Below are 14,886 nucleotides of genomic sequence, written 5' to 3' on the forward strand. Positions count from 1 at the left end.
CCCTTGCTAGCTCTCTTTAAGGGTGGTGGACAGGCAACCGTCCCATGGAGTGGCATCTGAGCATGGCAGTTGCTGATCTCAGGCACAACATTGAGACTTTTTTTGCCACCGGGAAACGCCACCTCATGTCACATTTGAAACGCTGCAGCATTACCAAACACTTCCATTCAGCTGCAGATAATTTCAGCTGAGTGGCGCTCGTGGCTGGCAGCCGGGAGACTGTTCAGCCGCTCATGGAAAAAAGGCCTTTTGGTGGGCACTAATCTACAATTAACCTAGAACAGCTTTTCCTATAAGAACAGTAATACTGCAGCTTTCGGCCCGTATGAGTGGTATTTGAGCTTTTTGCTTATATGTACCCCGCCTCCCCTTTCTGAGAGATTACATGCATGAATTATACAAATCTACAGACAATAGAGATCACAGATAAGAAGACAGACAGCAGGCATATCCTAATTACCGGTATCACTCATTTTTATCTGTAACTATGTGCATTCAACTTATTGGATGTACTTCTGACACTTTTGCTTTAAGCTTGCACAAACTGAATCAGTGGATCTTCTTGCGTTGGCTTTCTGCACCCCAATGGCTGTTGTTTGAGCTAGCGCAATATCTGCCTCTGATTGTTATTGGCAACAGGTATGTGTAAATCCTTGTAGCCAGTGTGGAATAGAATGTGTGTGCTGCCGCTGGGAGGGATAATGCCACGTTAATGAAGAGATAATGAAAGCGTGAGAGCAAGAAAGCTGCATGTTAGTGCACAGCAGCTGTGTGAAATGAAGAGGAATATACCAGAGATTGGAAGGTGACAATACTGACTAAACCCCGCAGTAATGCTGGCCATACACTGGCCGATGTGGCCAAAAGGTAGATCATCTGCGTGTTAGTGATGTGGGGCAGCGAATTTTGTTGCAATGGACGATGTGCATGATTACAATTGCAGTGAAGCATACTTCTACAGTATGTACTGTATGCATCGAGAGGAAGAGATTTTGAAGCCTCCCTCCCATTATTCAGAGTATTCTCTAATGTTATGGACCATGTGGCCTGGCATGGGGACAAAGGGTTAATGGGTTTATTAGGGGAGAACTCCTTTTTTTCTATTTAAATTTTTCCTTAGCATTTTGTTTTAAAATGGAATTCTTTTTCCACACATACTCGTCAAAAGTGACATCACTAGCCACTACTGGTAGGAGGAGGTGCCTACTCAAAATAAACTAATTAAGAACTGATTAAAAAAAAAAGGTGGTTGGCTTACCTCTCCTGATGAAAAAGCCGATTGTATAGTAGTATTAGACAATTTTTGTTACACAATAGTAGACAACGCATTTTGCATGTTCTTTCCGGTTTCCTCAGGTCAAGATTGGGCCTGGTGGCTGCAGGGAACACGGAACAAGGTGCTCATTCCTTAATCTGGTGGCCCCTCGCACTACATGAAGGTGGTAAAATTGGCCAGTCATTGGCCAATTAACATTGGATGTGTTAGTTCAGGAGTCACTCAGATGAGGCAGACAGCAGATTCTGCAGCTCTGGTCGATAACTTTCATTTGCAAGCACTAGATGGAACTTTAAATGCCATAAAACAAGAGTATCTATGTAAAACTGAACAGACCGGTTAGGAATGAATAAATGCAATCATTTGATAATTTTATTAAATCGGAATGCTGTAAAATTAAAGTTGCATTGCATCAAATACATCATTTTAAAACAGATTCTCCTGTATTAAAATCGACAGTTCAAGAAGCCTGGAGCCACCCTGTTTGCAAGTCCATACCTAGCTTTCGCCCTAAAACTGTTGGAGAAAGGAGTGCGGCTTTGAAAGAAATTGTAGGCGTTGTTTTGGTAAACTGAATCTGGCCTAATGAAAGTACGAATATGGAAAATGCTGCATCCGAGTTCACATTACGATGGATGTACAATGGTGCAATCTCAGCGTATCGGTCTGGCGTGGGTCTGTTGCAGCTGGTCACAATTGAGCGTCCGTCGTCGCAAGCCACTCAGGTTTCTCTACCTCCACTCAAATTGCTGCTTCTGCTGACACAGGGGACACGCACTGCTATACCAAAGGAAGCCCCAACAGAAATAAGTGGTGGACTAATGAGAATGCTTCCTGAGGAATGAGGTTTGTGTCCTACTGGTTTGTCTCAGTCCAGTAGGGAGCCCCAGCAGTACACTCCCACTGAGGCTCCCATCGGTAATGTGGCACTAGTCCCCTGGTGAAGAAAGCAAAAGCAGTGACTCAAGCGGTGGCGATGAGACGACAACAGATGAAAGCAAAAGGTGCAAGAAGAAGGTGAACTGAAGAACGTATCCAGTAATCAGCCTAGTGAGAGAGGACACTGTCTGTTCTCATAGACCTCCATTGATTCCGGTGGCGTCAATTATCACGTACTGCACAGCCTTCATTTCCACTAACCGGAATTGAACAAATGGATATGTTCCAAACGGACATATGTGAACCGATGCTATTACCTTGGATAGGAGCCGTTCGCATGTCAGTTGATCTGCTCAGTTCTGATCACTTGAGCGATTTTCATGCCAGTGTGAACCCAGCCTATAGCCCATGTTAGCTTTCAGTACCCCTAAATGCAGAATGTAAGAACCATGCCTATTCAGAGGCGGACATAGGCCTGCAGCCGCACAAGGGCCCCATGCCCTCCAGGGCTCATGCTGCTGCACCAAAGTTAGGGCATGATTATTCTGTAGGTTCTTCTCTGTGTATTTTTCTTTGAAACCCAGAAGGGTTTCCATACAAGCATGAAATGTGTGCTACATTAACAATGGCCTCGATTCATAAAAGGCTGTGCGATAAAATATTTTGGGCGTTAAAATATCGGGGTCCGTTAAAAATGGCGCCAGTTATTGTAGTTAAAAAACGGCGCCCCATAGAGAACCACTATCGCTAGTTATTTTTCGTTTTTGACAGCTAAAAAACCGCGCCGGCTTTAAAAACGAAATTTATCGTTTATATTTATATTTGTATTGCTCCCAAACGATATTTTTCGTTTTAACCCTTGCTTTGCTGCCGTTTGGAAAATATCTGCCCGCTGGCTTTAATGTTTAATAGCAAAGCCCCCTTAAAAGCTAAAAACACCAAATTTGCAGGGAATGTTAAGAAGAAAATTGTGAACAAGAGGAAAATTTTTTTTTTCAAAAAGACCTTATAGTTTTTGAGAAAATCGATTTTGAATATTCTTCTTCTGACCGTGGGAAAATTAAACGCCCGCCGACTTTAGCGGTTAATAGCAAAGCCCCTTTAAATGCCAAAAACACCAAATGTGTAGGGAATGTTAAGAAGAAAATTGTGAACAAGAGGAAACATTTTTTTTTCAAAAAGACCTTATAGTTTTTGAGAAAATCGATTTTAAATCTTCAAAGAGGAAAATGTATCTATTTAAATCGCGTACTGACATTTCCGCGGCGGAAACAATTCCCGCCGACTTTAGCAGTTAATAGCAAAGTCCCCTTAAATCCTAGCAACACCAAATTTGCAGGATATGTTAAAAAGATACTGGGAAACAAAATTTAAAAAAAAAATTGAATTTTTTTTTTTAAATTTAAATTTTTGGGTTATGTTCAGAGTGTGGGAAATTTTTTGAAAAAAATGACGTGTGGTCCCCCCTCCCGAGCCTCTGTAACCCCTTGTCCCCCATGCAGGCTGGGATAGCCAGAATGCGGAGCCCCGGCCGACTGGGGCTTCGCACCCTGAGCTATACCAGCCCGCATGGTCCATGGTATGGGGGGCTTCGGGGGGGAGGGGCGGCCAAGCCTTCCCCTCCCCCCGGAGCCCTTGTCCAATCCATGGACAAGGGGCTCTTCCCCACCTCCGGTGCCCCAGGAGGAGGTGGGGGCGACGACTCCCTGGGTGGGGTTCATGGTGGCATCTGGGAGTCCCCTTTAAGAAGGGGAACCCAGATGCCTGCCCCCCTCCCAGGAGAAATGAGTATAGGGGTGCACCCCTTACCCATTTCCATAAAGGGTTAAATGAAATAAAAACGCAACAACGAGAAAAGTCCTTTAATGTTCGTAATTAACCAGAAATACTTACCTGTACCTTTAAGAAAAAAATCCCAAGCCAATTAGGTCCCACGACAGTATCCTCCATCTTGCGATCTTCAGAAATACTTACCTGTACCTTTAAGAAAAAATTCCCACGCCATTATCCTCGGAAAAGGTCCCACGCTATAATCTGTTATGTTCCACGACGACAGTATCCTCTGTCTTGCAATCTTCAGAAATACTTACCTGTACCTTTAAGAAAAAAATCCCTCGCCAATCAGGTCCCACGACAGTATCCTCTATCTTGCGACCTTCTGATACATGTTGATTGAAGATCTCCGCCGCCCCGACGCCACACACGCCGCCTCCACCGAACTGCTCTCAGCTATACTTAGTATTGCTAAGAGCAAAAAGCATCTTTAAATTTTAGCTCCAATGGTCCCCATTGGTTCCTTAACAGACCAATGGGGAGATGCCCACCCCCCTCCCAGGAGAAATGAGTATAGGGGTGTACAAAGTATCCCTTACCCATTTCCACAAAGGGTTAAATGAAATAAAAACACAACCACGAGAAAAGTCCTTTAATGTTCTAAATTAACCACAAATACTTACCTGTACCTTTAAGAAAAAAATCCCATGCCAATCAGGTCCCACGACAGTATCCTCTATAATGCATCTGTAGAGATGCACTCTCAGCTATACTTAGTATAGCTGAGAGCAAAAAGCATCTTTAAATTTTGGCTCCAAGGCTCTCCATTGGTTCCTTATCGACCAATGGGGATCCTCCTGATCCCCATTGGTCTGTTAAGGAACCAATGGGGACCATTGGAGCTAAAATTTAAAGGTGCTTTTTGCTCTTAGCTCTACTAAGTATAGCTGAGAGCAGTTCGGCGGAGGCGGCGTAGGCGTCGGGGCGGCGGAGATCTTCAATCAACATGTATCAGAAGGTCGCAAGATAGAGGATACTGTCGTGGGACCTGATTGGCGAGGGATTTTTTTCTTAAAGGTACAGGTAAGTATTTCTGAAGATTGCAAGACAGAGGATACTGTCGTCGTGGGACATAGCAGATTATAGCGCGGGACCTTTTCCGAGGATAATGGCGTGGGAATTTTTTCTTAAAGGTACAGGTAAGTATTTCTGAAGATTGCAAGATGGAGGATACTGTCGTGGGACCTAATTGGCTTGGGATTTTTTTCTTAAAGGTACAGGTAAGTATTTCTGGTTAATTTAGAACATTAAAGGACTTTTCTCATTGTTGCGTTTTTATTTCATTTAACCCTTTATGGAAATGGGTAAGGGGTGCACCCCTATACTCATTTCTCCTGGGAGGAGGGCAGGCATCTGGGTTCCCCTTCTTAAAGGGGACTCCCAGATGCCACCATGAACCCCCCCCCCCAGGGAGTCGTCGCCCCCACCTCCTCCTGGGGCACCGGAGGTGGGGAAGAGCCCCTTGTCCATGGATTGGACAAGGGCTCCGGGGGGGAGGGGAAGGCTTGGCCGCCCCTCCCCCCCGAAGCCCCCCATACCATGGACCATGCGGGCTGGTATAGCTCAGGGTGCGAAGCCCCAGTCGGCCGGGGCTCCGCATTCTGGCTATCCCAGCCTGCATGGGGGACAAGGGGTTACAGAGGCTCGGGAGGGGGGACCCCACGTCATTTTTTTCAAAAAATTTCCCACACTCTGAACATAACCCAAAAATTTAAATTAAAAAAAAAATTCAATTTTTTTAAAATTTTGTTTCCCAGTATCTTTTTAACATATCCTGCAAATTTGGTGTTGCTAGGATTTAAGGGGACTTTGCTATTAACTGCTAAAGTCGGCGGGAATTGTTTCCGCCGCGAAAATGTCAGTACGCGATTTAAATAGATACATTTTCCTCTTTGAAGATTTAAAATCGATTTTCTCAAAAACTATAAGGTCTTTTTGAAAAAAAAAAATTTCCTCTTGTTCACAATTTTCTTCTTAACATTCCCTACACATTTGGTGTTTCTGGCATTTAAAGGTGCTTTGCTATTAACCGCTAAAGTCGGCGGGCGTTTAATTTTCCCACGGTCAGAAGAAGAATATTCAAAATCGATTTTCTCAAAAACTATAAGGTCTTTTTGAAAAAAAAAATTTTCCTCTTGTTCACAATTTTCTTCTTAACCTATTTTGGTTCCTGGACGTAGAAACTATGTCCAGGAACCATGCGCGCTACCGCGCGCTCCCGCGGCCGATCGCGCGCGTGCACGCGTACTCCCGGCCACGGATTCGGTAGCCAGGGAATCAATGTATCGGGCTATGGTGCCCGATCACTGATTCCTCTCCCCCGCTGAAAAAGCGAAAGCTTCTCTCGGAAGCTGCGCCTTTTCTGGCCGTTCCCTCCCCGATGCGCAACTCTAAGCGTGTGTTACGCTTAGAGTGACGTCATGTAAACAAACTCATGGCCACCATCTTGTGGCCAAAAAGTAATACTACAACTGAAAATAAAAATAAATTAAAATGAACACACATTTACATTATAAATCTATTGTTTACCCCCCACCCTCCCAAAACTACCCAAATAAAATGTTTACTATAAAAAAAAAAAAACATTACAATAAAAAATAAAAAAAAAACATGTAAATATTTACCTAAGGGTCTAAACTTTTTAAATATCAATGTAAAGATGAAATATTTCTATATTTTTTTTTTTATTTTAAACTTGTTAATAGTGATAGATGCAAAATGGAAAAAATGCACCTTTATTTCCAAATAAAATATTGTCGCCATACATTGTGATAGGGACATAATTTTAACGGTGTAATAACCGGGACATATGGGCAAATACAATACGTGAGTTTTAATTATGGAAGCATGTATTATTTTAAAACTATAATGGCTGAAAACTGAGAAATAATGAATTTTTCCATTTTTTTCTTATTCTTCCTGTTAAAATGCGTTTACAGTAAAGTGGCTCTTAGCAAAATGTAACCCCCAAAGAAAGCCTAACTGGTGGCGGAAAAAACAAGATATAGATCAGTTCATTGTGATAAGTAGTGATAAAGTTATAGGCTAATGAATGGGAGGTGAACATTTCTCACGTGAAAACCACGGAACCTGAATGGGTTAACATTCCCTGCAAATTTGGTGTTTTTAACTTTTAAGGGGGCTTTGCTATTAAACATTAAAGCCGGCAGGCAGATATTTTCCAAACGGCAGCAAAGCAGGGGTTAAAACGATAAATATCGTTCAGGCAGGACAAAAAAAAAAGTTTTAAAACGATACATTTCGTTCAAAAGGTCTGCACTATTTTAACCTTTAAAACAATAAATATCGTTTTAAACATATATTGGGCAGAAAGGGGCGCCATTATTTTGCCGGCGCCATTTTTCACTAGACGCTAAAATATCGCATTTTAGACTTTTGTGTGCTAATTCATAAAGATTTTCACAGCTGCCTTTGAAGTTCGGTAAATTACCGAAGCTCAGCGGTAACAGGAGAAGTGTAGAGTTATCTCTCTCTGGTTACAAGCTGTAATACTAATTACATGTAGTGAGGACATTACAATAGTAAGAGGCATCCCCGACATCCCTTTAGAATGCACGTTTGTTATACTTCCTCTGCTCCCTCTGAATCTCTGTCCATTAGTCTTTCTTAACATTTGATTTAATTGCTGCAGCTTAGATGAACTCCAAGAGACTTTACAAAAGTCATTCTTTGGTGATTTTACCGACTAGTTCCTCGCATATTCAATCAGGAACTGAATGGGTTACACTGCTGAACGTTTTCTGGGGAAATCTGTATTGTTCGGATTCTCTGCTGGCTGCCAGGGGCTAGATAAGTTTTGTCCCGGGGGTCTTATCAAAATCTGATCAGGAGACAGGGGCTGTTTCTATCAAACACTGGCAATCCAGAGCAGGAGATTTGGGCGCAGCCGGCGCCATCATAGACCGTAATAGGAATTACGGCTATAGCAGCACACAGTGAGTAACTTCGGCACTGTAAGAAGACGGAGCTGAAGTTACTTTTAAAACACTGTAATTCGGCCTCCAGCAATAGCTAGAAGCCGAATTACATAATTCCCCACCATCCACATGGACATAGAGGGATATATAACGTCGCCGGGAACTTGTGCAGCAGCAGGATAAGCCATACTAGCTGTATACTGCACCCAAGTCTCTCCTCTCGTACGCGTTTCTATTGGCTCCTTGGCTCCTGTCAGTCACAGCTGTCTCTGCTTCTGCTTGTGTGAGTCACGCTTCCCTGCACAAACTCAGAGACTTCCCATTGTTAAGACCACACCAGAGGTGTCGGTAATTATTGTGGGTATTACCGAATGTTGTAAGCTTTATGAATTGACATTTGCTGACATTTAATGACATGTTGAGGTAAATACAGCACAAGTCGGTAATTTACCTCACTGCTCAGTAATTTCAGCTTTTCTTGCGGTAAGTAACAGCCTTTATGAGTTGACACTTTCCTAAAGGCCTGAGCCCACTGATGCAGTTGTATCCGCTTCTGTCCGCTTTTCAGCATCTGTTACATTGATGTGTACAGGGCAGTTTTTAGGCTAAAATGCACCAGGGCGAGGGTGTAAAAATTGCGCCCCCCACGGAGCCAGGTATAGGTGCCCTCAGTAAAGGTAAGCTAGGTCTAGTTGCACTCACTACAGGTCCCTCCAGTATAGGTAGCCAGGAATAGGTACCCCAGTATAGGTAGCCAGCTATAGGCAGAGTGATTGCAGCAAGAAGCGCTGTATACAACTCACCTCCCTGCGTTTCAATTGCCGCTTACTTGCCGCTGGTCTCCTCCTCTGCATAGACGCTGATACAAACGCTGCTTCCTGCTAAACAGGAAGCAGCGTGTGTATACCTGCTATGCAGAGCAGGAGCAGGGCCGGCCCGCCCATGAGGCGGGGTGAAACCTTTGCCTCAGGCGGCACTTCTGGGGGGGCGGCACCCACCCCGTGGGTGTGAGGGGGCCGCCCGAGCTGGAGGGGATAGCGGGCAGGAAGGGGGTATTGGGCCTAGCGGCAAGGAGGGGGGTCGGACCCCCCCTCCCTCGCTTGGGTCCCCCGACCTCCGCTCCCCTCCTGCTTTAAAGAGTTACGTCGCTGCATTGTAAGAGGCAACGGGCGGGGATCACTCACCTCTTCCTCGTTCCAGCGTGCGCTCCAGTGACGTCACTTCCTGCTACGCCGCAGGAAGTGTCGTCAGTGGAGCGCACGATTAACGAGGAAGAGGTGAGTGATCCCGCCCGTTGCCTCTTACAATGCAGCCAGCGACGTAACTCTTTAAAGCAGGAGGGGAGCGGAGGTCGGGGGACCCAGGCGAGGGAGAGGGGGTCCGACCCCCCTCCCCGCCGCTAGGCCCAATACCCCCTTCCTGCCCGCTATCCCCTCCAGCTCGGGCGGCCCCCCCCACACCCACAGATTGGGGGGGGGGGGCGGCGATTTGTTTCAAGATTGCCTCAGGCGGCATAAAGTCTAGGGCCGGGCCTGAGCAGGAGTCCAGCGGCAAGTGAGCGGCGATTGGAGTTGTTGTATGCAGCGCTTCCTGCTGCAATCACTCTGCATCTGAGGGGGGAACACGGAGAGCGGCCCGGGTAGAGGAAGGGATGGAGAGGTCGGGCTGCCCTCCCTGTGGCTCCCACCTCCATTACAGCGCCCCCCTCAGTGCTCAGGGCGGCCGCACGGGCCGCATGGCCCTAGAAACGGGCCTGGATGTGTAACTGAAAAGCACACATTTCTGCGTCAGTGGGCTCAGGCCCTGAGTGCTCTGTAAAATCAGCTGTTTTCTGCATTACCAAATACAGTAATGTTTATGAATTGAGGCCAATGCCTACAGAATGTAACCTAGATTCATGTACTTTTACGTTATCGACATTATTTCAAACCAACCATAATCTGTTATGATTCTGGCCAATCACATGGGGCCCCCTTCATTTATTCTGCACAGGGGTCCACTGTTAGCTTCGTCCGCCACTGTGCCTATTTCTCCATCACTATGATGAAGCAAAAATGCACACCTTTCTTTTGACCCTATTATAATAAACTAGTAGACCCAAGCACGTTTAAAAAAGGGCTCTAGGTCTTTTTTTCTGCCGCCGCCACTGCCAGTGCGCATGCGTGCACCCACCAAACGCACGCAACCACCGCGCATGCGCGCGCGCCCGCTTCACCCACCTTGCTCGCCCACCCACCTCGTTTGCCCGCCTTGCTCCCTGGTTCCGTCCAGCTGTCCGTTACTGCGTATATGCGCAGTAGCACAAAACAGGGACAGCTGGACGCAGCGACACAGGGATTTTATTGTATAGGATTGGAAAGCAAGAGGGAAAACATGTAAAGTCTATGATGCATTATTATAGGGAAAGGAATGGGTGCAATGTCTGTTTTTCTTGTATCACTCAAGCAGATTGACTAGGAAGTTAGCCTCGTCTACTTCAGAATACTCGTCTTCCTTCTCCCTACTGTCTCCTGTTTCCTGCCATCCAGGGCTCACCAACACCGCCGTGCCAGGCTCCGCGCCCTCCTTGTCACTGTTTTCCGTGGCCTCAGCTGGATAGAAGCGCCTGGCTATAGATACAAACTCTGTTCCCATATCAAGAAGGATGAGACGGTCCTGAAACACACAATGTCCCAATGTTATAAATAAACAGCCTCTGGCCTTGTCACTTTGTCACATACATCACAGGAGGTTCATCCAGAGTGTCTGGGTCTCTCCTGCATAAACTCTGAGCTAGAGGGCTTCCTCTCCTCTGTCAGGCACTATGGACAGCGCAGTGTAAGGAAACACTCCAGAGCTGACATTTAACACCTGCACTCAGTGTCACGTCTGTCATCACCTACAGAGAACCATACAATCCAGAACACTTTGTGGCAAGCCTGAGGGGGCAAAGGTGGGGACACAGAGGGACCTTTCCATGCTCCCCATGAATGCAAATTGCTCCTCAGCAGATACTGATTTATAGCTACAAGTGTCGCTGGGCCAATATCTCTGCTCACTGTTTGGAGACAAGGCATACTTAATTGCATTAAGTTCTCGTCATTGACAGGCAAATGCGATAAAGGGGTGCGTGTGCTGCTAGCTTGGTGGGTAATATATTGTTTTGTCACATAATAACCAAACTGAACTGTGTGTCTGTAACTCATCTCCCTAGTATTAGATTAGCTCTCTGTACTCAGCAGCTGCACTGAAGTATTTTGTGTCATTATTGTAATGCTGGACTACCCAAATAGCTCAGGGTGACCGAACAGCCCTCTTACTAAAAAATACATATATAAGCATATGCCAGTGGTTCTGAATGTGTGCCTGGCTTTCAGGGAAATAAAGAAATGCAGGACCAACGCTTCCATTAAGGCAATGTCCCCTGAGCCCCGAGCACTACGGAGCCCAAGACCTCCCCCTTAACTGTTATGTGCTCCCTGGGACCCTTGCACAATAGCAGCATTGGTATCTCACCGGTCCTTGTAACATGTGCTGGTCACAAGAGACAGACAGCAGGAAGAAGATGGGTGCAGCGCGTTGGCCGCTGGGACAGGTGAGATACAATGCTGGTATTGTGCAGGGGCCCGGGGGAGCACATAGGAGTTAAGTGGGAGATTGGGGGTTTGCAGCCAGTTTTGGGGTACCTGGGGGCTGAGTTTGCTGAGTGGGGACCCAGGTTACCTTTTCCCTGGAGTCCCACCAGACTTTAAACCAGCCCTGAAGAAATGATTTGCATTTTCGGAAATTATGTATCATGGGAAACCACACTTTCTCACTTACTGCTAAATTATCACAAAAACATCTCTTTTAAGAAGGCAAAATTATAATGCATTTATTGTAATGGTAGAAGCTTGGTTGGTGTTTATAGGCCGTAACATATTAGGCTCTATAGTAGCAGTACTAACATTTAATTGACTCCAGCTGTGCACATATCCCCATACCTCCCAACTTTTTGAGATGAGAAAGAGGGACACTTAAGCCACACCCCTGCCATGCCCCCATCACACCCCTAGTCACACAAACCATAAAGATGTCATAAGAAAAATATGTTGTTTTATAATTCAATCCACACTGGTCCTTTCTATCCTGGTTCATTTTACTTCATATGAACATTTTAAGATTAGTAATATATCAATTTAAAGGATGGAAATAAAGTTTAGAGCCAATCAAATACATTGTTTAGTAGAGAAATATATATATATTTATACAGAAAGAGGGACAAAGTCCTGAAAGGGGGACAAATGAGGAGGAAAGAGGGACAGCGGGACAGGGCTCCCAAAGAGGGACAGTCAGTTGGGAGCTATGTATCCCTAAGTAAGAAAGGTTTACTTAAAAGCCCTCTTGCCCACATATTTTACACACTCACTACCTGCTCACCACTGAATAAGGCCATGTAATGGTCATGTATTATAGTTATGTATTCCACATTGTTATATAGGTTCCCGCAATAGCTCTCCCCAGAATCCTACTGTATGGACCATGGCAGGACCTGCCACCCTCTGGGCAGAGAATTGCAGTGGCAGATTAATAATGACACACACACACACACACGCACGCACGCACACACACACACACACGCACACACACGCTATCCACACTATCAGTTGCGCATTTGGCTGCTCATATCTGCCTGTAAATAAAACCTAAAAGATGTACAACTGAGGAGGAAAGAGGGACAAAAGGGGATCTAGCTGCAAAAGAAGGGACAGTCCCTCTAAAAAAGCAACAGTTGGGAGCTATGGTGGTTGCCTATAATACTCTGTATACAGAAGTCTGGAGTACATATTATGTGTACTTACCAGCACAAAGAGGTACCTCTCAGGAGGCATGGTGTGCTGTTCAAACATGCTGGTCTCCTCAGAGAGGAGGTTGAGGAGACGGCGAGCCTCTGTGGGGTTACGCAGGCTATTGTAGGATGTATTAGAGGTGACTGCCAGAAGCGAGTCCGCTTCTGTTCGGAAACCTGGAGGTGGGATAAAAGTTGAAAATGAGATTGGGAAAAACAAGGCATGCTGGGAGACAGGAATGGAATAAGGTGCAGAGACATTCATTATGCTAGGTGTCAATCTTTATCCTTTACTTAGAAACCTAATACTGTACACTGCACTGAACAATAAAAAGAGATGCAGGGCAGGGCCGGATTTGTACTTTTTACCGCCCAAGGCCACTGTCACCGGCCGCCCCCTCCAGTATAGTTAGCCTGATGACCCCCTCCACCTTTCCCTCCAGTATAGGTAGCCAGATGACTCCTCCCCCTTTCCCTCCAGTATAGGTAGCCAGATGACTCCCCTAATCCCTCCTTTTCCCACTCCCCCCCCCTTTCAGTATAGGTAGCCAATTCGCCTTTACACCGCAGCAGCCATCAGTTTCACTCATTTGTCTGCTCGTCTCCAGTGCAGAAGCTTCCTCTTCCTTTCTGTCTCTAATGCATAGCCGACGGCCGTAGTGCAAACGTGCACAGAGAGCAAGGTGGCTACTGCACAGGCGGCTAGCAGCAGAGTACCGCGGTCAAGCGCTCGCCTGATCTCCCTGCATTGTAGCATTTGCAAATGATCCACCAGTTTAGCCTGCTGCTTTGGTGCCCTTGCTCCTGTGGTGCCCTAGGACATGGCCTAGCAGGCCTTGGCCTAAATCCGGCCCAGGATGCAGGCGATACACCAGCATACATAACAAGTGCATAACAAGAAACAGAAGGATGCGAGGATCCTACCAAACTGGAATTACAATCTAGATGCATGGGGGAAGGGGGCATAGGAAAGGGAAATTAGACTGTGGGTAGTTTTGGGAGATTGCTAGGAGAGAGAAGAAAATGGGTAGAAATTTTTGAAGAGATGGGTTTTTGAAGACTTGTGTTAAAAATAGGAGAAAGCCTAATAGAATGAGGAAGGACTTTCCTAAAAGTGGGTGCAGCACTAGAAAAGCCTTGGAACTGTGAGTGGAAAGAGGTTATGAGTGAGGAAGCCACTGGAGAATTGTAGAGGAGCAGAGAGGCTGCTTAGGATTGTATTTGTGTACAAGGTTCAGTAATATAATTGAAGTAGAATTTAGTAAGAGGAGTTCCAGCTAGGCAAATTTTGTGGTAGTCAAAACAAAAGATAATTAGAGCCTGTACCAGGAATTAAGTGGTCTCTAGCGGTAGGCTAGGAGGTATTTTGGGAATGTGACACAAGTGGAACTTGAAAGAACTAGAGATGGTCTGGATATTGGGAGCAAATGAGTGCAGAGTCAAAGATGACACCAAGTTATGGTCACACTCCTGCACTGCACAGCGGTGTGTTCTGACAACACACAGCTGCATGTATTTTCGTGAGCAACATAGGTGCCGTGCATTTCTGTAAAATGAACAGCCACCTGCGTTGAAGGGTACTGTGGAAGTCTGCCTGGGCCCTTAGGCTGGATTCAAAGAGTAAGTTGTATAATGCATGCGTTAATGCGTTATAATGAGTGTGAATTGCAATGAAGACTGGACATAGATTTTAATAGGAAGCCTGCCTGCAGTGAATTAGAATAACATGATCCTTTACAACACAGTACTGTGAACAGCCTCATGGAAATGTATCCACTTTTAGATGGGCTCACCTAAGTTTTCCAGAAGAATTTTCCAACGATCCTTCACCTCTTTGCGTACGTGTCTATGTGCGTTGATGTCGAAACTCAACCTGCGATAGCCCTAAGGGAGATTACATGCATCAGACATTGGAAGTTTGGAAGTAACACTCTGAAGTTCTTTTAGGGTCAGTTCACAAGGATGGCTGTGAAAGCATTGAGTTTTTATTTCCATTAGAACACTTTTCAAACGTTTTACTTGTACTGCTGTTAATTTCCTACTCATTTTTGTAAAGCATTTGAAAAGCATTTAACATCATTTGTCTAAGCAGTTGCGTTTAAAAAAAGGTGAGTATAATGTCGCGTGTCATTTGGTGAACACAGCTGACTCCC

General features: G+C 45.5%; 1 protein-coding gene across 1 annotated transcript in view; it reads right to left on the reverse strand.

Moving 5' to 3' along the window:
* Positions 1-9,406: 9,406 nt before the first annotated feature.
* Positions 9,407-14,886, reverse strand: part of LOC137541998 (melanoregulin-like) — a 49,865-nt gene continuing 44,385 nt past the window's right edge. The window contains exons 4-6 of the mRNA XM_068263588.1: positions 14,527-14,617; positions 12,747-12,910; positions 9,407-10,581 (exon numbers count right to left, since the gene is read on the reverse strand). Coding sequence (XP_068119689.1) covers positions 10,363-10,581; positions 12,747-12,910; positions 14,527-14,617 — 474 coding nt within the window. The 3' untranslated portion in view covers positions 9,407-10,362. The remainder of the gene's footprint in view (positions 10,582-12,746; positions 12,911-14,526; positions 14,618-14,886) is intronic.

Source organism: Hyperolius riggenbachi, chromosome 12 (genome assembly GCF_040937935.1).
Source record: "Hyperolius riggenbachi isolate aHypRig1 chromosome 12, aHypRig1.pri, whole genome shotgun sequence".
Taxonomy (NCBI): Eukaryota; Metazoa; Chordata; class Amphibia; order Anura; family Hyperoliidae; genus Hyperolius; species Hyperolius riggenbachi.